General features: G+C 43.6%; 1 protein-coding gene across 1 annotated transcript in view; it reads left to right on the top strand.

The window, feature by feature from the left end:
• The window catches only part of CUNH1orf94 (chromosome unknown C1orf94 homolog), a 22869-nt gene extending 3086 nt beyond the window's left edge, over window positions 1-19783 (top strand). The window contains exons 2-6 of the mRNA XM_019547542.1: window positions 12031-12701; window positions 13937-14106; window positions 16164-16238; window positions 18048-18232; window positions 19557-19783. Of these exons, the coding sequence (XP_019403087.1) occupies window positions 12031-12701; window positions 13937-14106; window positions 16164-16238; window positions 18048-18232; window positions 19557-19629 (1174 nt within the window). The 3' untranslated portion in view covers window positions 19630-19783. The remainder of the gene's footprint in view (window positions 1-12030; window positions 12702-13936; window positions 14107-16163; window positions 16239-18047; window positions 18233-19556) is intronic.
• Window positions 19784-21004: the final 1221 nt, after the last annotated feature.

The raw sequence follows: 21004 nt of genomic DNA, 5'->3' as shown, positions 1-21004 counted from the left end.
GGCTGGGGGGTGGGGGGGGTGGGATGACAGAGCGATTCTGGGTGAAGTGTTTGGGGTCCTATTTGGTGAGGTCTGCCAGCCATTTAAGGCTGGTGAAGAAACAGTAATCATTGGAAATGGGAAAGAAAGGCACAGCTTAGATGTGGGGGTGAAGAGGGAGTAAATGGGTATTTAATATAGTGGGTCACCAAAGAGTCAATGCTGAGGGCAGACAAGTGCGATGGGCACTACCATGCATCTTATTTGGATGGGCTGTACTGATCTATCTTTATAGGTTCCCATTAACATCTCAGCCTTTTGGCCAAGATCAAGCACTTTTGGGACCAAGGGAAGGGTGTCGTGACTGGCTCTGGGGGAAGACGGGAGCAGGAGAGAATGGGACGTAGAGCAGGAACAGCAGGAGAAGGCACGAAAGCTGCAGGAGCGCAATGAAATGCCCACCGGGAGCGGCACGGCAGGACAGCACAGAAAATGCACTGAGAGATGTCAGGGAGGATCACAGACTGCGGATAAAAGCAATATCAAACCATGATGGGATCAAAGACGGCCAGATCCGAGTTCACAGACAAAGCACTGTTTGAGATACTGGAGGTGCAGGAGGATCTTCTCACCAGCACGATGGCTTTCCAAAACATAAAGGCTTGGGAGTTTACTTACTGGAACAGGGACGGGTGTGAACGTTTTTGGAAGAAACATGCCAAGTTATGCGGGAGGAAAAAATTAAGAAGGATAAAGTTTATTGCAGGGGAAAAAAAGTCAAGGGAACGAGTGAGTATAGTAAGAATGGCTATGGATTTTGAGGTAGAAGACTATGGTGGATGGAAACGAATGTGCAAGGAGTAATGTGTGTAGAGAAGGTGCGAGACTCATATGGTATTTGAATGGGGTTACAGAAGGCAGGAGTTGTGCTGAGAACCATCCATTGGAAACCCAGGTGGGATTCAGCACCTCCCATCTATGATCCAGCTAGGGCCCCACCAGGGGTTTATAATATACCAGGGGCAACCAAAGCAATACAGCAAGGAGGGACATTTGTCCACACAATCTCCATGTGGTGCATTACAGATGTGCGGGGAAGGGGCCCAGAGCTGCAGAGTGCCATGAGTCCCTAAAATGCACTAGGTGAGCATTGTGCGTGGGGAGGGGGGAGAGGGTACACCTATTCTGCAGGTGCCCCAAAGCCTGTGCAAGCACGGTCAGATCCCCCGAGGAACATCGTGACTCCGAAAGGGACAGTGGGGAGAAGAGGAGGGCAAGTGAGGTAGAAACGGTGGATAAAAGCCCCTCTGAAAGAAAGAAAAGGAGAAAGAGGGGAGTTTAAATAGCTGTAATTGAGGTGGCTCAAGAAGAAGGGGAGCGGGGAGGAGGAGAGAAGCCAGGCATAGGGGTGGGAGGGGGAAAGGGGAAAAGAAGAAGTCAAACAAGCAGAGGAAATGGAGGTGGAACAAATAAGTGAGCCCAAGAGTTAGGGAGGGAAAAGGAAGAAAACTTGGGGGGGTATCATGAAAAAGAAACTTGAAAAGGAGGGGAATGAGTTGGAGTCAGAGCCAGAGAGCAGCTTCCCACCATTAACTCCCCTGGGCTCGAGCCTGGAGTGACGAGCTGGAGGCTGGAAGTGGCAGGGAGGTGGGAAAATGAAAGCCTTCCTGAATGCAAAGGCAGTCAGGCACGGTGTTGACAAGTCTCAAGAGAAAAAAGCAGCAGCACTGCCTTTCAAAACAAGCCCAACCCATTTCAAGTCCAATCCCCCACCCAACCCCAGCCCAAGATGGGGCGATGGGGAACTTTGGGGTGGCTACACCACGCCACCCAGTCCTCTCCCAGCAGGATGAGCAGCACAGCTCAGAGCTGCTCTGCAGCCGGGCTGGGATCTTGCAGCCGTGACAGCGTGGTCTGGAGCCGGGGCAGAGCTGCGATCTGCAGCCTGCATGCTCCACGCAGGGGTGAACGCAGGCACCGATCGTGGCTCTGCCCCGGCTCCAGACCACGCGGTCACCACTGCATTCCCAGCTAGCAGCAAAAGCTTAGTAGCCTGGGGCGTGGGGGAAACAGCAAGAGGGACAGGGGGAAGAGAGAGCTTGGGGTGTGTAGGGGAAGGGGTGTGTGCTCCTCTGGGCAGGGGTTTAGGGCAGGGAAGAACATGCGTGTGGTGCCAGGTGCCCCCAGTCACCCTGCACCCCAGTTTTCCTGCCCAGAGAAGACACCCCATCCCCTACGCATCCCCAAGCTCTCTTCTCCCCTTGTCCCTTTTGTGACCCCTCTCCTGGGCTGCTAGGCTGTTGATACTGGGCTTTTCAGCAGCAACCAGAGGCCTTGGGAGCAAAGCCTCTGCTGCCGCATTTATACCTGACCCTAAATCTGCTCCCTCTCTCAATTAGGGGGTGTGGGGCACCACGATCTAGGCGTAAAAATGGTGGCCTCCACCATGATCAGGCCACAATAAATCAGCAAGCAGGGCCTATGATTTAAAGCAGGCCCTAGAAGTAGACAGGAAGAATATGATGGTTTTGCTAGAAGAGGAGGTTTAAGAGCAAGTAGAGGAGGAAGCAGCAAAGAAGATAAAAGAAAACATCCACTTAAAGGAAGTGGAGGAGTGCTTAAAAACCTACAAAAGAGGGAACTCGCCAGGAGCAGACGGACTGCCTATGAAATTTTATGAGACGTCTTGGGCATGGGAAAGGGAGGGATATAGTGGAAGCATTTGTGGAAGCAGTAGAAACAGGAGAGGCAGGGGAAGATTTTACAAGAGGCGCTGTGACCTGACTCTTTAAGAAAGAGGAGGAGGAATTCCTGAAGAACTGGTGATTGATTACACTCCTTAACGTGGACTATAAGTTAATGGCTAAGATGCTGGCTTTGAAGAAAAACCTCCAAAAGATAACGCAGGAAGACCAAGTATGTGCAGGACCAGGTAGAAGGAAATCTAAAGTGATCAGAGTGATCAGAGATGCACTATCCCACATTCAAGAGTGGAAAATGAACACACTTATAGTAAACCTAGATTTAGATCAAGCATGTGAAAGAGTGGATCAGGATTGCAGAGTCAGGGTGCTAGGAAAAAATGGGGTTCCCAGAGAAATTTATATATTGGATAAGGTTACTGTATAAAGAAAAGAGTCAGGTCCAAGTTAGTGGGTGCCTAAGTGGGGCTTTTAAAATTCATACAGGGGTGCGACAAGGATGCTCCCAGTCACCACTATCTGTGCATGGCATGGACCCAGTAGCACAAAGAATAAGCAAAAATAAGGTCATAAGGTGAGTCAAGATACTGGGAGGGGGAGGTACAATGTGTCTGGTACATGGATGATATCACTGTAGCAGCTAGAGAGAGACTTTTGATGGAAAGGGTGCTAAAACATATGTCAAAGTATGGAGAAACAATGGGAGATAAACTAAATGGATCAAAAAGCACAATAGACAATGTATTTAATACGATTTCCTTGTTGCAAATTTAAAATGAGGGGTTATTTTTCACCGTGCTGGTTCGGGGAAAAAAACCTTGTCCCCTCCTCCAAAAATCAAATGCTGAGACTCCTGACATCATAAGTAGTCTCTTCAAAATCAAGTCCACTACTCATGTGAGTAGGGTGAGCAGGACCTGATCTGTGGGTGAAAGTTTTACCCTTGAGTTTGGAGATGAAAGCATACACAGCCCATTTCCAGGCTTCTAGTCTTCCCAAAGCAAATTTATGTATTACAAAAAAAAACCAAAAACCCAAACCAAAACACAAACCCCAAACCCTTGCAATGCACAAATTAAGGCAATACCTAAATTTGTCATCTGTAACAATATTTGCAGTCGCAGATCAAACCTAGTGACCTCACTTGAATCAACTAAACTTTAATTATTTTAAAATATTGACTCATGTAAATTGCTGCCGAGTTCATTTTGAATGTGCATGCAATCTTTTGAACAAACAACGACTCTTGCACTCTCCTAGCTTTGTTATCGGACTATTTAGACATAGGAAGATGGCACATCACTAGAAATAGCCATAGGAGCATAGGGGATCAGGGTCCTGTTTTGTTAGCTGTGTTGCATCTACGTAACAGACACCTTAGTTCCCTGAACTGTTTACGAGGGGTACAGAGAGGTGCCTAAATCCAAAATTGCAATCCCCAAAACCTCCACGTCAGCTGCCACTGAAACGTCCTAGGTGCCCGTGCTGTACACAGCGGACAACGCTGCCCCTTAGCTCATGATAGCTGCGGCACAAACGGGCCACAAGCTGCCAAGCAGACAGCTGTCAGAAGAGCTCATCTCTTCCACAGCACCTCCTCCTCTGCCTCGACACAGACTTTTCCCACATTGGAAGATCTTCTGCCACTGACACTAATACGTTTCTTCCTGCTTCTACATCATTGCACTTTCTGTGCAAGCCTCACTCCCTTTCCAAACCTCCTAAAGATCCTCCCAGATCAATATTCCTTCCCATTTGGAACGAAAGGGCTATTGGTGTGCATTTGCCTTAAAGCTGCTTCCCCCTCCAGGCTATTTCTCTTCTGGCCCACAGGATACTTATGAGCAGCCATCTCCCAACTTTTTTGCATTTTAGAATTAAAACCAACCAACCTTTAGCTTTCAACCCACACAGTCATATTTTTGGCATAATCACCTGGAACACAGCAGCACCCAGAGCTGCCTCTCCCAATGCACTAGTTTCCTCCTATCTGAGCAAAAAACAGCTATTATTTTGGACTATGGCAAACAGGTGAAAGGTTCCAATTCTGACCAGTAGAGGGTGCTGGGGTACGTGTGTGCGCACGTGCGTGCGTGCACATGCATGCACACACTAGCATCAGTGTTTCTCTCTCTACTAAGCCGATTCAGACAGGACATTCTTCTCCACCTGCTCTCATTCATGTGCAGCAAAACACATTTGAGGGCTTTCAGTGCCATTTCTTTTTTCCAGCAGGCCAGAAAGTCTTCAGTAAAGATTCATGTTTGTGTCAGCACCCAGCACTAACAATGTTCTTCTCCTTTGAGTCAGACAGATCAGACATTGCCCTGGCTTTTCACTACAGTTAGGCATGCTGAAGTGCTGTTTCAGGAATGAGCAGCATAGGATGGTGTTAAAACTAGTAGAAAAATGCACCTGCTGGTAGCATCGAGATGCACACGTGCCCAAGCCCCTTCCACGACAGAGATCACCCGTGGTTTGCTGATCAGATGGGTGCAGCAATTTCCCAAAATTATCATGATGCTACAAAAGTGCAATGTGTAAAATTAACTAGAAACTGCAAATGAAGCCAGTCTTCTCGCCTGTGATGTTGAATATCTGCAATGTCAAGCCCAGCTCAGTATCAAACCCCAAAACACAGGATAGTGTGAGAAAGCGCTGCAACTGTGGAGGGCTTCAACCCTTATCATTAAGGGCTAATCACACTTTTTAAATAACTCTGGTTCTACAGTCCAGCGTGCAATTTCCATTCCCTCTTTCCATCATTTGCCCACCATGATTTCCAGGGGGCACAACACCGTTTTTATTTCCTGCCCTCCTCTTTCATGCCAGAGTAGAGCATAGTCTTGACTGGGAACTCCAATCTCCATCCTCCAAGCCATCCCTCCCTACTGTCCTTTCCCCAGGAATGATGGCATTTCAGGGACTGGTTGCATGATTTAATGTTCATGGTAAAACTAGAGCTCTGTGGATGAAAGGCACTATAGAAATGCAAATCATTTATTGTGACCTTTGCATGCTACTGTCCACCCTTAGACACATGCTCGCCTGATAACACGGGTGTGCCCTGTGGCTCTTCATTTCTCCACAGCTAGTCAAGTCGGAAGCAGGTCACACAAGAGGGGAAAGCCTTGACAGCATTTATAACTCTCCTATGGAAAAGGAATTCCCCGTCTTTTTGGGTCTCTTTTTAGTACTTCAATTCTCTGTGCTGGCACATGATGTTTGCTTGATCCTTTATGTTCTTCTAGGTGCCCTCCCTTACAAGACCTAGCGCTTAGGCTCTCCAGCCACAAGCCAAGAGGAGGAAAATATAACCCTCTTCAGTGGGTTATATAGAAGTAAAGTGACTGCCCCAAGGTCACACAGCCAAAAGCTGGGAATAGAAACCAGGTGTCTGACAACTGCCCCGGTGCCTTATCACTGGCTCACCCTACCTTCCTCATCCTTTTGCACTCTTAAGATCTCGTGCTAAAGCCTGACTTCTCTGTTCCCAACCAACAACTGCTATACCGCCACATCAGTACTTCTTAAAACATTTTTTTTTGGTTATGTATCCCTTTAAGTTTGCTATATTGCTTTGCTCTGCTTTGAGAATAGAAGTAGTGCTGAGATATCATAGAGGAGTTGGTCCTTCTCCTTCTCCCCACTCCCACACTTTCCTTTCCCCTTCCTCCATTTCACATGCTCTCTGCCTTATACATCCAGGGATTATTCATACAATAGTTTAAAAAAACACTGTGCTACATGGGGGATGCTAGAAGGGAACGTTTTTGCTTATGATCAGTACTCTTAATAATGCATCCAGTATCATAGACAGCAACAAGCCTTCATAGACCTTGAGCCCAGAGGTGCCATTCTGCTCATCTCCTCTGTCTTGCACAAGCCAGGGAGTTTGACCTTGTCATCCCTGCCACCAGGCCACAGCTGCTGATTGAACTAGTGCAGCTCCTGTTAACCACTGCAGTCCTGATTTAGCCTTCAAGTGAGTCCACCACATCCTGATGCAAGTTGCTCCCATGCTAGCTGTTACCAACATTTATTTCTAGCCTGACTTTGTCGGCTGAATTAAAGACCACTCTCCTGCTAGAAAACTCCTCCTCGTGTAGGTAGGCCATAATCAAGTCCCTTCTGCACCTTTTCTCAGGTGCACTTTAGTCTCTCACCATGAGGCAGGGTTTCTATCCCTTATATCATTATTGTAGCACTTGTCTTAATCCTCGCCAATTTGTCAGCATCCTTTTTGAAGTGTGAACACCAGAGATTGACAGAGTGCTCCAGTAAATGCTCTCACTAGTGCGCCGTGTGCAGTGGTTTCAGTATCAGCGTCTACGTTTATCCAGCAGTCCCCTGCTTATACATCCAAGTAACACATCCGCCCTCTTAGATACCACGTTGCTCTAAGGGCTCAGGTTTACCTGATTATCCACCATGACTCACAAGTCCTTCTGCGTCACTGCTGTCTTGGAAATACAGCCCTCCATCCTAGGAGTGTGGCCTGTGTTTTTGCTCATCCAGATTCCTCTGAACAGTTCCTATTAGCCACTCAACCCAGTTTGCAGTTAACTTCAAATGTTGCCTTCAAACAATTATTCTTTTTGCTTAACAGGGGTACAGGCAGCTTGGTGCCCTTAACATCTCCCTCGTTCCAAAGTCTACTTTCTTCACCTCCCTTTCTCCAAAGAAATAAAAACCCTCAACTCTCACAAATCCCTACCTTTCCTTGCCCTCCCCTTTCTTCCCTTGGCCCAAGCCTTGTGGGATGCCAACACTGACCATACTAGTTTGTAGTGGTGGGAAGGAGGGAGGCAGGGAGTGCACTCCACCAACAAAAACCTCCCCCAAAACTTCAAGTAATTACACTGACATTGATGGCACACAAATACAGTACATGGGTAAAGAGTTTCAGGATCAAGATTGCAGCCTGTGAAACTGGAAAGGCTAAAAGGAACGCCAGTAAGAGTCAGAGCCAGGGAGGGCAGGGGTTGAGGACGGGGAAGGTTGTACACCTCAAATACTGTACTAAAAAGGCGGCACTTCATACAAATAATAAAAGAGGACACACACACAACACATACAGCCATCTGCTCATTTAATTTCTGCAGTATTGCACTGAAATGTGTTAGTCGGCGGGGGGGGGGTGTTAAAGGAAAGGGGAAGAGCCATGCAGTTTAAAAACCCTAATAATAGAGTTATTCCATAAGCAAAGGTAATTAGGAAAATGTATCATTTATGATTTGCTAAAAAGCATAGCAGCCTGTTTAGACGCAGGCACATGTATAGCACACATCTAGAACTCCAGGCGCCCAAGCCCCCAAACAAAGAAGAGACGAGGCATTAAGTCATGGATTGATTTTGGAAAGGAGTGAGCGGTACACTCCCAGCCAGAGGCAAAAGATGGAAGTAGCACTTTGGAATAGGGAGCTACATTAGGCAAATCCATAATTAAAAAGTGCTTAAAAGAAAAAGAAAAATATTCTTACCATGAATGGCTCCAATTCATCACTGTCAGGCACCTTGCACGCAGGCTGGCATACTGTAGCTGTTTCGGCCAGGAATATTCGCGTTTGGCGATACATTGCACTACTGGACTGTGGCACTCGGACACTGCCATGACACAGGGAGATCCACACACCAGGGCAAAGCAGGGATAAGCAATGTCATCATGAACTTCCAAAGTGTTTCACACTCGCTTTGCAGATGCAGAAGATGCAGCCTATTGGTGAACAAAGGCCAAAAGAGGTTTTTTTGGTCAAAGCCCCAGGCAAAGAAAAGGCTCCCCTTTCCCATGTCCTTTGACTTTACACATACAGATTAAAGGATGTTACTCATCTTCAGTTTTGCTATGTAGCAGTAGTGGAAGAGGTTTCATATACCTGGATGGAAATACCAGTTGGGAAGCATAGTCGAGGCTGGCTGAAGGGTTTACTTTTATGGGTGTTAGGCTGGGACATGGTAGTTGAGAGCTGGGTAGAGAGGAGGTCTGAAGTTTTGAAGTATCATTTGGGGAGCTTGTCATTTCTTATCTGTGAGTCGGTTGTCCGTTTTTGTAAGCTGCTTTGAACCTTTTAGGATCAGGTAGGTATACGTCTAAATAAATAAATAGCGACAGCATTTTTCCATCCTAGCTCTGCAAACAGGTTTGCTTAACTCTAGAGTGGTGATTCTCAGCCTGGATGCTGTAGCACCCTTGAGATCCTTTCAAGGGTGCCATTAGATGCCACAAAACATTAGTGCTACAAGGTGTACAAACAGGATTCACAGGATTAACCCAGAGATTTCAAATAGGAATCCATAATATTAAAAACAAAAAAACAAAAAAAAACAACAAAAACACCTTTTGACCCGTTATGGTCTTTTTAAGCTCTCTGCAACAGAAGAACTCTCTATTATTTTTCTGTAGTCAAAAAAATGAGAGGAGGCAAAGAGCTTGCATTTTCCACGGGATATCTCGAGTTGACCAAGAGCTGCTTTGGGTCTAAAGAGGTTGAGAATGCCCATTTTAGATGTACATGTAGACCTGTTGACTTCAGTGGGGCTGTTCCCTGGGGAGAGGGGCAAAGTTAAGCAGGGGTGTACAACCGTAGGTCGTGAGGCTGCAACATCCTAAATGCCACACGGTAGGGTCGGCATCATACCTAGACTCCTGGTGGCCCCAGGTGAACTTTTAGTATCGGGCCCCCCCTTTGCTAGAGATAGATAAGGATAATAAATAATAATTTTTAAAATTACGGTTTTGGGGCTCCCTTTCTGTCCAGGCCCCGGGTGGCTGCTCAGTTCGCTCCTGCCTGTGCCTGGCCCCGAGTAGGGTCTCCCCAAGCCCAGCATCAGGCCCTGTCCCTACCCCAGCTCGCCCAGTTGCCTGGATCTCACCAGCTAGGGGCCTTGAGGGAGCTTCCACTTGGAGCAGCATGTCCCTTCTTCCGTTCTTACCCCTGATGTCTTCATTGGTCCAGCACCAACACCACTGCATTGACCTGGCAATCAAGATCTATAAACTGCATCTTACTATCTGGCTTAAAGGACTTTTTTTACTACCTATGCAGCAAATACCCTCAACCACAACCTTCACCCAACTCATCTAGCAAACCCTGCTCCTAGCCCTGTCCCTATTCCAAGCCCTCACACAGCCTCTCCTCATCACTAAGCACTTCAACACCTGGGAAGCCACTAATTCATCACAGGTGGGGCCGTTACCCAGCTCCCTGCAACACACTGACTTAATGCATGGATCAAGTACTTGGTTTTGCCATGGAGCTGCTCTGAGTCCCAGACTTTCAATGGATGGTACTTAGGTCCCAAAATATCTTGAAGAGCTTGGTCCTAAGTGATCTTCCATGAATCTTCCCCTGCCTTCCAGATCTCTTTTTTAATGTGCTGTGGACTTTAAGTTTAGGTGCTGCTTCTGCAAAGGTTTAGGCACATGCTTGTAATACCAGGCTCACGGATAAGCCTTTATAAAATGAGGGCCTTGAAAGCAAACAATATTGCTGCAGTTAGGGACCCTAGAGCAGAGCATATAATGCAGAGACGGTTTTTACTCCCAGGATCGAGGGGATCAGGTTTTACTGTGCAGGGGATTCAGAGGGTTGAAGGATTAAGTCAAAACTACTGCAGAGGAGTGATTTAAGGAGCTGCAGGTGAACACAATGGAGTAGAGATGGGGAGATCAGTTTAGGAACTGCAGCTTGTTCTCAGTCACAGAAAAATGCATTGAGACTTAACCCATCGGTCCTGTTAAACGCACAGGACTAAGCTTTTTGAACAAGAATGCTTAAAATTAAGCTCCTAACCTCCTGATTTGACACAAAGAAGTGGTCTGATTTCCAGAAGTGCTGAGTAAACAGAGGTCCAAGCTGACATGCAGAGCCCTTATCTTGCAATGAGTTCTGGGTGTGCAAATTCCTTTGGCCCTGTCGGCTTCACTAGGGTTTGGTGTGGGGCTTCACATCCAGACACCTCCAACAAGAAAGGGGTCCTGGACTGCAGCTGAACTGTTCTCAGCCCCTCTGGAAACATCAGACACTTTTAGGTCAGCAGCATTGATTGAGGAGCCTGACTTTGTGTGCCTGTGTTTGAAAACTACAGCCAGAGCGTTCAGTTTGGTTAAAAATGAAAATTCAGTGCTTTCGGAGAGAAAGAACTATTGCAAGTGGCAGGTGACAGAGACTTCCCACGTGCCATCAAATTCAGGGCTCCATCCCCAAAACACCTGCTAGACTCTTCCAGCCCATCGCAGCAAACAGCTCTGCAGATTGCACTGAAGGACCAATTCATTTGGTTTAAAACAGCCTTAATTAGCCTCTAAACTCTCCCCAAAGTTTCCAGTAAATATTTGTGTTGCTGTTAGTTTTACTCCTTCTCTAAAGAAGCCACTCCATCCGTACTGGTCCCCTAAGTAATCACAAGGAGGAAAGATAGTCTGAGCAATTTTTAGCCAGGACTGGAATGTAAGGGTTTAGGTTTAATACTTCATTTAGCTATGAAATCTCTTTCTGTCACGAAGCAAGTTGCTCAACTTTCTTTCTTTTGTCTCATGTTGATGAATAACTGGAGAATACAACTTCCCTCCCTCACAGACTAGTTTAAGAATATAAGTTCATTAGTGGTTACATGCTCTGTTCCTATCATGAGGGTCATTTATCTGCCTAAATAGGCTTCAGTTGATCTTTGTCAGTAAAAAAACAGGATTATTTCTCCCCCCAAGCTTTGATCCAATTTTATCAACATTTCAAATGTCAGCACCAAAGAAGAATTTTTTTGATAAAAGTATTGTTTTTCTTCTCTTTCATCACTTGATGGATGATCATCTATGCTAAGAAAAACACCTATTTCTGTTACTGGCTCCCATGATCAGCCATGGATCATTTCCTTGGTGTAGGCAAGGCTTTTGCTTCATTTTGATATATATTATATACATTTCTATATAGAGAGATACATCTTTAGAGATATAGATATGAATATATGGATATGTGTATAGATATATAGAGATATATCTCTATATATAGATATATCTATATATATAGAGATTTGCATGTGTATATATATACACATATACATACATATATGTATGTGTGTGTGTGTTTGTAGATCCAAATGTCCAGAGAGATATATTTGTCAGTGCATATATATTACACACACACACACAAATACACATACATATATATATGTATATGTATATGTGTGTATATATATGTATATATTTGTAGATCCAAATGTCTTCTCTTTATTTTAAGCACATATCTTAAAATAATTCTTTGCCCTTCATTATTGCATTTTCATCCAAGTGATTTTCAGCTCTCCCTTTTGGATGTGCATTATCTATGTTAGATTTCTCTCTTTCATGTAGATCCTTGGAACAGAACTGTGTCAAAGATGAAATTTCTCTTCTGGTGGAACAGGAATACTTGAGCCTTACACAGGAGACCACTAATGAGACAGAAATGCAAGGTTCAGAGGAAGGCAAGAAAACAGACTTTACCTTAAGTCAGACAGCTTCAAACAGCAGCCTTATTCCACCTTCCAACAGGGACCAGTTACTAGATGAAACAGAAGGAGTGGAAAGTGTGTACAAAGCCATGATTGGAAGCAAAGAAAGGGAGAGGAAGCTAAGAGCTCTCTGTGATGCACAGCTGTCTACAAAAGCCACCATCGCGGAGAGTTCACGCCCTGCAAAATGCAGCGGCAAGAACTCAAAAGGGGTAGACAATGGCATCACTAACATAGAAGCGTCCAACCTAGAGATCAGCAAGTTACTGGTGCAGTTTCCAGTGAAGCACACAGAGACCTCCAAAGCTCCAGACAAGCAGCTAGTGGCAGAGAAAGCCAAGCTGGTCAAGGACTTCCTACAAAATAGCAAACTCAGCTCCCTCGGCCAGAAGGAGAGTGCACCAGCAACACTTTTAACCACCACAACCACGGAAAGTCAAGCTCCAGGACAGAAGAAGCAGCTTCTAGGGCTTTCCAAGATCTGCCCAAAGACCAACCCTGACTTAGTGACTGAGGTGCTACAGACTCCAGGTGTGTATCGTGAGATGGTGGGCGAATGGGATTTAGGAATGATGGGCAAAAATAAAACAAATAAGGGGCTGTTTAGAGGGAGAGGACATGAAAAAGTGTGGCCATATAGTGATGTCCTTCCAAAGCCTTGTATACCCTATTACCTCTGTGGTTCTCAACTTTTTCCATAATGGGACTTTGTATTTCCTGTCAGACCTGATCTCCCTCTCTCACCTCACTGGGATCAACCCAGGATCCTTCTCCCAAATAGCAATATTGGAGGTTCAGGACAGCCATGACTACCAAGCTCTGAATACATGGATTAACTAATACCTTTTCAAAAAAGCCAGTATGAAATGCTGTTTAAAACAATTCCCCACTGACTATCTACTGCATTCAGTGCCATTTTGTTTAGCAATAAACGTGGCAGGTCTCTTTCTCTTTGTATATCATCAAAGGGATGCTTTAACTTCATGGGCTACACTGGGATAAACAAAGCGATGGATAAATGAATAATGAATGATGAATAATGTAGTCCCATGTCAAAGAAAGGCAACAGGCCCTTCCATTCACTCCATGTTGCATTGGCTATAACTCCTTGAAAGGCTCAGCTAACTTCCTGGGCCAGCATTTTCCAGAAATGGTTAGAGTCTTTTGGAACTGATTATATTTTAAAATGACTTTCCAATGTGAGACAGTCTCTTTTTTGAAACATGCTGAAAAAAAAGAAAAACAAAACAAAACAAAACAAAAATCAGTCCTTTTGCACGACTCAGGCCAGGCAAAACCCGTTATGTTTGCACCTTGCTTTTCCATTTTCAAAATCTTGGGCCAGCTGTATCACGACTCAGAGATGCTCAAAAATTAACATGAACAAAATGTGACTTGCTTGTTTCCTAACCCCAAGAAGGGTTTTTAACTTGGAGCAAATTTTCTAGATTTGGGCGCAAAAGGGGCTGTTCTGCTTTTACTTTAGATGAGCAATTTCATTCGTATCTATGACTAAGACAATTAAATCGTCTGATCCGGGTCTTCTGAGGTCAGAGTTTAATGGTCTGATAAGTGAGTTTGAATTGCAAATTCTTGAATTTGGGTCTCAGCACTGCAGGGCTGTAGCCAGGAGAAGTAGCTGAGACCTTAAGCAGATCGTGTTTATGGGTGAAGCACAACCTGTTTAATTGGAGCGATCGGCAGTTGAGCAGAGAAAAGTGCAGCGTGTCTGTTAACAATGTGTTTAACCTCATTTTGTTTTACAGTAACTACCGCACCATCAGACAAAAACAGCTTTAAATACAGTGGAAACATTTTTGCACCACGTTTTCCCACCAATTCAACAACTGCAACGTTAAATCACCCTTTTTGGCTTAACCTAAACTTTCCTCCACCTCCCGTCTTTCCAAACCATTCGGGTTTCCCACAGTTCCAGGTAATACAAAAATAAAAATACACCTTTCCTTTTTTTGGCTGTGTGAGGTCTGGGATATACTGCAGCCTGCACTGACAACGCTGTGGTTCTAGCTGCCATTGCTTTGAAACCTATCTTGTGATTTGTGGTGTAGAAACTCGACTCATGTCCAGCTATGAACACTAAAACAAAAAGTGAATTTGTGAGGCAAAAAACATAGGCCAAGTGCTTGTAGTTTAGTGAATTGGGTATGTTCATATGGCACTGGGAGTTGTCTTATTTGTGCGTGTGTGTATCCACATAAATGCAAGCCAAAAAAAAAAAAAAAACTAGTGAAATTCAAGCTAGGTCATAGTTCTGTGTGTGTGTGTGTGTGTGTGTGTGTGCATAGACGTGTGTGTGTGTGTGTGTGTGTGTGTGTGTGTGTGTATAATACCTATCTATTGATCTAGATAGATATTATATATATACTCGATTTCTATAGCTATAGATATAGGTATCTATAGCTATAGACATAGATATCTAATATCTATCTAGATAGTTATCTATAGAAAGATATAGATATCTATCTGTAAATTACATATCTATCTATAGCTCTATCTAGGTATCTAGATATTATAAATATAATCTATATAGATAGATATCTATATCTATCAATAGATGTAGCTAGCTATAGATATCTATCTAGATAGATGTGATATAGAGAGATATCTCTATAGAGAGATATCTGTATCTATAGATTATATCTATCTATCCATCCATATATATAATACACATACACACAGACATACACTGAACTGTGACCTATCCAGAAGTTCACTTGTTTCTAATTTCTGGCTTGCAGGTATGTGGGTTTTTCACATGCCAACCTATAACCATGTCTTTTAGTAGGATGTCACTTTTCTTACCTGTAGGACTGTAGTGGAATCCCATGTCCACATATAAATCAAACACCTGAATTTTAAGGTATCTCAGCAGAACCCCAGATTGTAATCCTGGGTCCTTCAGTGAAATGAATGTAGATAGATCCTCAGACTGACACAGATTCCTACTGAATACAGTGACGTTTAGGACCCGTGCATGAAAGATGCTATGTTGAGGTTTCTTAGCATTCATTATAGCCAACAGATGTACTGATTCCACAAGCTTTCATGCCGTGTTTGCCAAATGATACAATCCATGGGTCACGTACGACAAACTCTGAGTTTCTGTGACCGATCGATTTCTCTCTATCCCTTCATTCGAATCTCTGATTTTGCATCGAGCAGATGAAATTCATTTTGTGAGAAAAACATTTCTATTAGGCCTGTTCCATTCCTTTCACTGAGCATGTGAAAGAAGGCCCTTCCTCTGTCTTTTACGTGCCCACAGCTCATCGCCTGTAACCCTAGAGCCCGTCAAACCACACGTGTCCCCCACTACCTGGCTGAGCTTCATCACCCTTTGGCTTATTTGCACAAGCCATTTCTCATTTTCCTCGAGAGATCCCATTGTGTCATTTCCTTTTGTGCAAGAAGCAAAGATCCTCAGCTGAACCCAGATCTTTTTGCCTCGGAATAGCATTTTTCATCTTAGTCCATGAAAAATGAGTTTGGTATATTCAGAAGTAGACATAAGCACTCACCTTAGTTTCTGAGCACCTAAACACCTGGAATACCTTTGAAAATCCTAATTTTAGGGGTAACTTCTTTTGTAGGCCTCATCTCGGCTCTTCCTGTTGTGGGTACATGTTTGTACCTTGTTATTTGAAGTTGCATTTCATAGAGGTTAGCTGTTTCCTTTAGAGGTGAATGCATAGTGGGGGCCAAGCTATCATGTGCCCTCATGATTTCCTGATTTCTCACTGAAGTCAGTAGAAAAATGAGCTCTTGCCCAAATATGGTGGAGCATTCAGTACCCTCTGCAGAAAAGAAACCCATATTTGGGGAGGTGAAGAAGAGAATTTGGCCTATATGTGCCAGATAAATGTCACTCCTTTGAACAGACAGCATCCCTTAAGAAAAGCAAGGTATTGCACAACAATAATTAATATACCAAGTCAGCCTGTTTTATAGTTGTGTCTTATGTATATTTAACAGGGCTTGTATCATCAGAGAGTGCGGATGCCATATCAGCAGACTATACACCCTTCTCTAGGATGCTATTCAAGACAGGTGTGTCTAAATGGTTATGGATATGCTTTAATTTGCAGTACACGGATGCTAAGCACAATAGATTAGTCAGAGCAGTTTGTCATGTGGCATGACTGACGTTGATGCTTTCGCAAAAATAGATCTGGGGGCCAGATGCTTAGATGGTGTAAAAAAGTACATCTGTATGGAATTACACCTTTTACACTAGTTGAGGACCTGGCCCCAAATCTCTAATTAAAAAAACAAATTGCTTATGTTCCATTATAGATTAACTCAGGAAAGGGTTTTTGGTTTTTTTAAGGAACAGCGCAATCAGCCTTCTGAAATGTGCATTTCTATTTTAAGTTAATTTATGAATGATGAAAACAATGGATGGGCTGCTGCAAGATATTTTCTGACAGTAAGAGGAACAGCAGAGAGCTGGAGTTGACTTGCAAAGTCATGAGAGAGCCTCAGCAGAAGTGATCTGACATGTCACTGCAATCTTTCTGGTCAGATGAAAGTGGGTTTCTCCAGCTGGACACTTAAAAAAAGAAGAAAAGAGGGGGAAAAAAAAAAGTAGTAATTGCAGTAGTTATAAAAGCTAAAACATGAACTAGGAAAGAAGTTAACATACCACCACTTTGAAAGCATAGCAGTCAGTGTCTCACAAGCACTACAGTATTCTCTCTAGTGGGGAGTAAAAAAAAAAAAAAAGAAAATGCAATATCCTACAGAAATGGTAGACAATGCTATAGCCATACATGTGGACCAGCGTGTTCCAGTGGTTAACTCAACTGGAAGAGCTAGGAAGTCCAAGGTACTAGTCTAAGTTCTGTTGGGCAATTTCGGTCAAAGTTTGATAGTTATGCATATCGCAGCAAACATCACTGCAGCTCTCTATCCAATTAAAGATGCATCTAAGGAGTGTTTTTTTTCCCCACTTAACCTGATGAGATGGACCTAAATAGCATCACTATTTCTTTGCAGAAAAAAAAAAAAAACTTCCATAGCAGTTAAGATCTTGTCTGGTGCAAGATCTTTGATTTTTGTGCCATTGAAAAGGCTTCTGCAGGAAGTGACCCAAGATTTTTTTTTTTTGTTCTTGTTGGCACTTATAACAACATGACTGCCTTAATTGTCTTGTGAACAGCATACTGGGAGGTGCTGAGTCCTCTCAACTCCTTGTGCCACTGGGAGGAATTGAAGGCTTGGTTCAATTGTTCAAAATTAACCCAATATGGGTGGGGAAGTTCATAAGCTTTTTCACCCAAAAAATCTTTCCTCTGCTTTAGGAGATATAGGAATGTAGTCATCTCTCCCCACTCCCTCCCCCCCAAGTTACAACTAGACTGTGGTTATAAAGAAAATTAAAGGAGATTTTATAAAAATGACATAGCAAACTTCCCCCCCACCACAACCTCATTAACAATTTTGAAATATTTCAGCCTTTTCTAGTTCCAAATGTCATTTATAAGATCAAGCTCTAAATGGGCACAGACAGAAGTGTAGCTCCCCACTGTAACTCATAGCGGTTTGCAGGAAGCGCCATGAGTTACAGCGATTCCCCCAGACTCAAGAGACATTTGGAGCAATTTGGAGCTGCTGAGAATCTGCAGCTGTTCCCCTCTAGCCCTTCCCCTCTTCCCTGCCAACCTTGGTGCTGTCTTCAGAATGGGAGCAGGGGAGGGAGCTCAGTCTAGGTTTTTTCAGCTGGCGCTTGAGTGTGGGGCAGGTGGATTGGAGCTAAGCACATGGCTGTAGAGTGCTTTCACATGACAAATATAACATGTCTGCACCCAATGATTCTGTTTCACCTCATCTCTCATATTGTATTTCCTTCCCTTATAGGTAACTCCTTACAATCCACAGCACCTTTTTCGGTCACCTTACACCCCTCTATTGAACTATGTCCCTCTGGTCCATCCCAATTATTCATACCAGCAGAGGAACCTCCTCAAGCCTTCTAGCAATGTACGTGATCCACCAGCAATGGCAGGTGATGGACCACAGTATCAGTTCCCTCATTTATACGGGTATGTCCATGCAAATGTGTTGAATAGTTCACTTAGCACTTTACAGGAGGGTTTGTTGAGTTATTGCAAAACCAAATGCAATTTGCTGCCTAGATACGGTCAGAAAATGGGATCACCATCCTGTGGGGACTGCTAGCATTTTAAAGTTCCCTTCATTTCAAGCTGAAGTAAAAAAAAATGATGTTATCCCAGAATGGAAATTATAACTCAGTTTTGATTTGAGGTCATCTAGAATTATTTCTTTTGATAAAGTTGAAACGCTGTGGTCTAAAACATGACATCTACATATTGTACTTAAAATTAGAAAGTAAAAAGTAAAGAATAGTACATGAGGCAATGTATAAGAAGGCACAGCAAAATGTTTTTTATCTGATAAAAAGAACACATTCCAATGTTAGAAAAATCAGTTGTGTTGTTACTGTTGAAACAGGTATATTTTAAACAATTCTCCTTGACACCTCCCCATCAAAAGTTTCATCAACAATCAACGGGTCTCTTCAGAGTAGGGAATATCTCCAAAGACTCAAGTTCTAGTTTTGCCACGGAAAAATTACACTAATTCCAGCAAGGATACAGGTTGCCCATAGACCACCTCTTCATATCCCACCTATAAGCCTCTGTCCTGATTTTTATCATCTCCATGTCTAGTCAAGTCCTTGAACTCTTAGGAGAGTTTTATAAAGCTGGCAAATAGTGTCCCCCAGTCAAGACATTGTAAGAAATATTGCCTGAGGAGGTAGCGCCAAGGAAGAGCTGTGCAAAGCAATTTGCTTGCTCTGCTCAGCGAGCAAAACAGGAGAGGAGGAGAAAAGAGAAAGGACAGGAAAGGAGGAGGAGGAAGAGAGAAGACTCCTCCTCTCCTCCAAGGAGAGGACTTCATTGTCTACAGTATTTGTTCCACCCTCCTTTAACACTTCCCAACGCTATAGTTTCACTTATTGTGGCAATGACATTAAACCATATTTAACCATACTTTGAGGACAGCTAGATATGGTGGAAGACCACTGGTCTGTAATACTAATGGGAAAAATTTGGGGAGGAAAAAAAATCTAATATCTACATAAAGCTTTAGTCTCTTAGGTTTGAGAATTTAAATATATTTAGATACCAAAAGATGCAAAACAGTACTTATCTATATTGCATTCCCATGGTCTTCCACCATATTTATCTGTCCTCAGAGCAGAGTTAAATGTAATTCGGTGTCACAGAGAGAGGGGGTGGGAAGGCAGGATGGAGGGAGAGAGAGAACAAGTTCAAGAGAAGGAGAATACTAAGAAAGACAAAAAAAGATTGGATGGATTTAATTTGAAATTTTGTTTTTTAGGTTTAATTCTATGCTGGGTGGATCTCTGAGGACTAATCCATATTTCTCTTCTATGAGTGGTATAAACTTTTGAAGTAGTCAGGTTTTGCTGCAAGACTTGTGGAAAGGAAAGCTTCAAAGACTGTTGGGAATTTTCTGTTTAAGTAAGGACTTCCTTTGTATTTTCCCCAACGTGAAGATTTTGGTCTATAATGATCCTGCATGACTTAAGAACTTACAAAACACCTACACAACAAATCCATCCACAAGAAGGAGTTTTGTTTAGTGGGAGAAAATGAGTTCTCTTTTTGTAAGATGGAGAGAAATAATAAAAATGTTTTATTTATGACAAATGTGTGAGCTGCTTAAAATTGATTTTTTCCTGTAAAAAAGATGGCTGATAGAAAAGGAGCGTGGCCACACATTTCAGAGGTAATAACTCTAGTTGTGTGTTCAAAATGAGATCAACACCAAGGCATTCACTAGCTAGGTTGCTTGCCTCTGTGGCTGATGTAGTTGTATCTTACATCTGGAACCCCGATGCTAATCTAACTTTTAGCCCTATGGAAGATCAAATCATGGAGGCTTGTATGAAGAAGTTTACTCAACTACGTTCCTTCTGTTTCATTTCAGAGATTCAGGTGCAAACAGTGAGCTTTTGTCCCTGCAACAAGCCTGCTGCTGCTTGATATTATATCATCAATACAGAGCCCATTAATAGGCTGTCTGCAGGTGATTTTGATGGATGTTTCTTGTAGGTCAACCAACCAGTAAGCTGTTGGTTTATGTGCAGAACAAGAGTGGAAACCCATAACCTGTGCTTGTGTAGGAGGTCAGACTAGATGATCATAATGGTCTCTTCTGTCTTTTAAATCTGTACATGAAGCCCCCGTCACAGCCTACAATTTGCAGTGTTACCAGGCTGGAGCTGGTAGTGTAGCAGTCCTTCCATGCGCTAAAGTCTGGAGGTCTTCACTGAAGGCAATGGTGGCCACCCCTTAGCAAAAGTGCTGGCATAAGCAACTGTGGCTTGCAGGGAGCAGAAAGCAGAGGAACAGATCAGGCAAGGAGCAAAGGATAGGGAACAGAAAGAAGAGCAACAGATCAGGTAGGGGATGGGGAGCCAAGTGGCATGTGGGGAGGGTGGACTTAAGGCTCATCTACACAGAATGTTCTCTCATGTAAGAGATGTGAATTTAAACCCCTCTGAGGGGACACTTTAAGAGCAAAGTTATATGTTACACCTAGCTCATGCTAGATCAGTGGCATATTACGCAGTGTTAAAGTTAGACCAAGCTATGGACAGTCATACGTTAAAAACTAATACCGTTTCTTGCCTGCCCGGTGCTGACTTGCAACTAGAAGGCGGGTGAGCTGGGGAGTGGCTAGGAGTCAGGACACCTCTGCATCATCCCTGCTTTGGAGGGGGAGAAAAAGGAGGGTCGGGAGCAGTGCATCCTGGGATGCTG

Source organism: Crocodylus porosus, unplaced genomic scaffold (genome assembly GCF_001723895.1).
Source record: "Crocodylus porosus isolate Cpor-Errol unplaced genomic scaffold, CroPor_comp1, whole genome shotgun sequence".
Classification (NCBI taxonomy): Eukaryota; Metazoa; Chordata; order Crocodylia; family Crocodylidae; genus Crocodylus; species Crocodylus porosus.
Note: the sequence above shows the minus strand (reverse complement) of the source record. Positions and strands in the feature narration are given on the sequence as shown.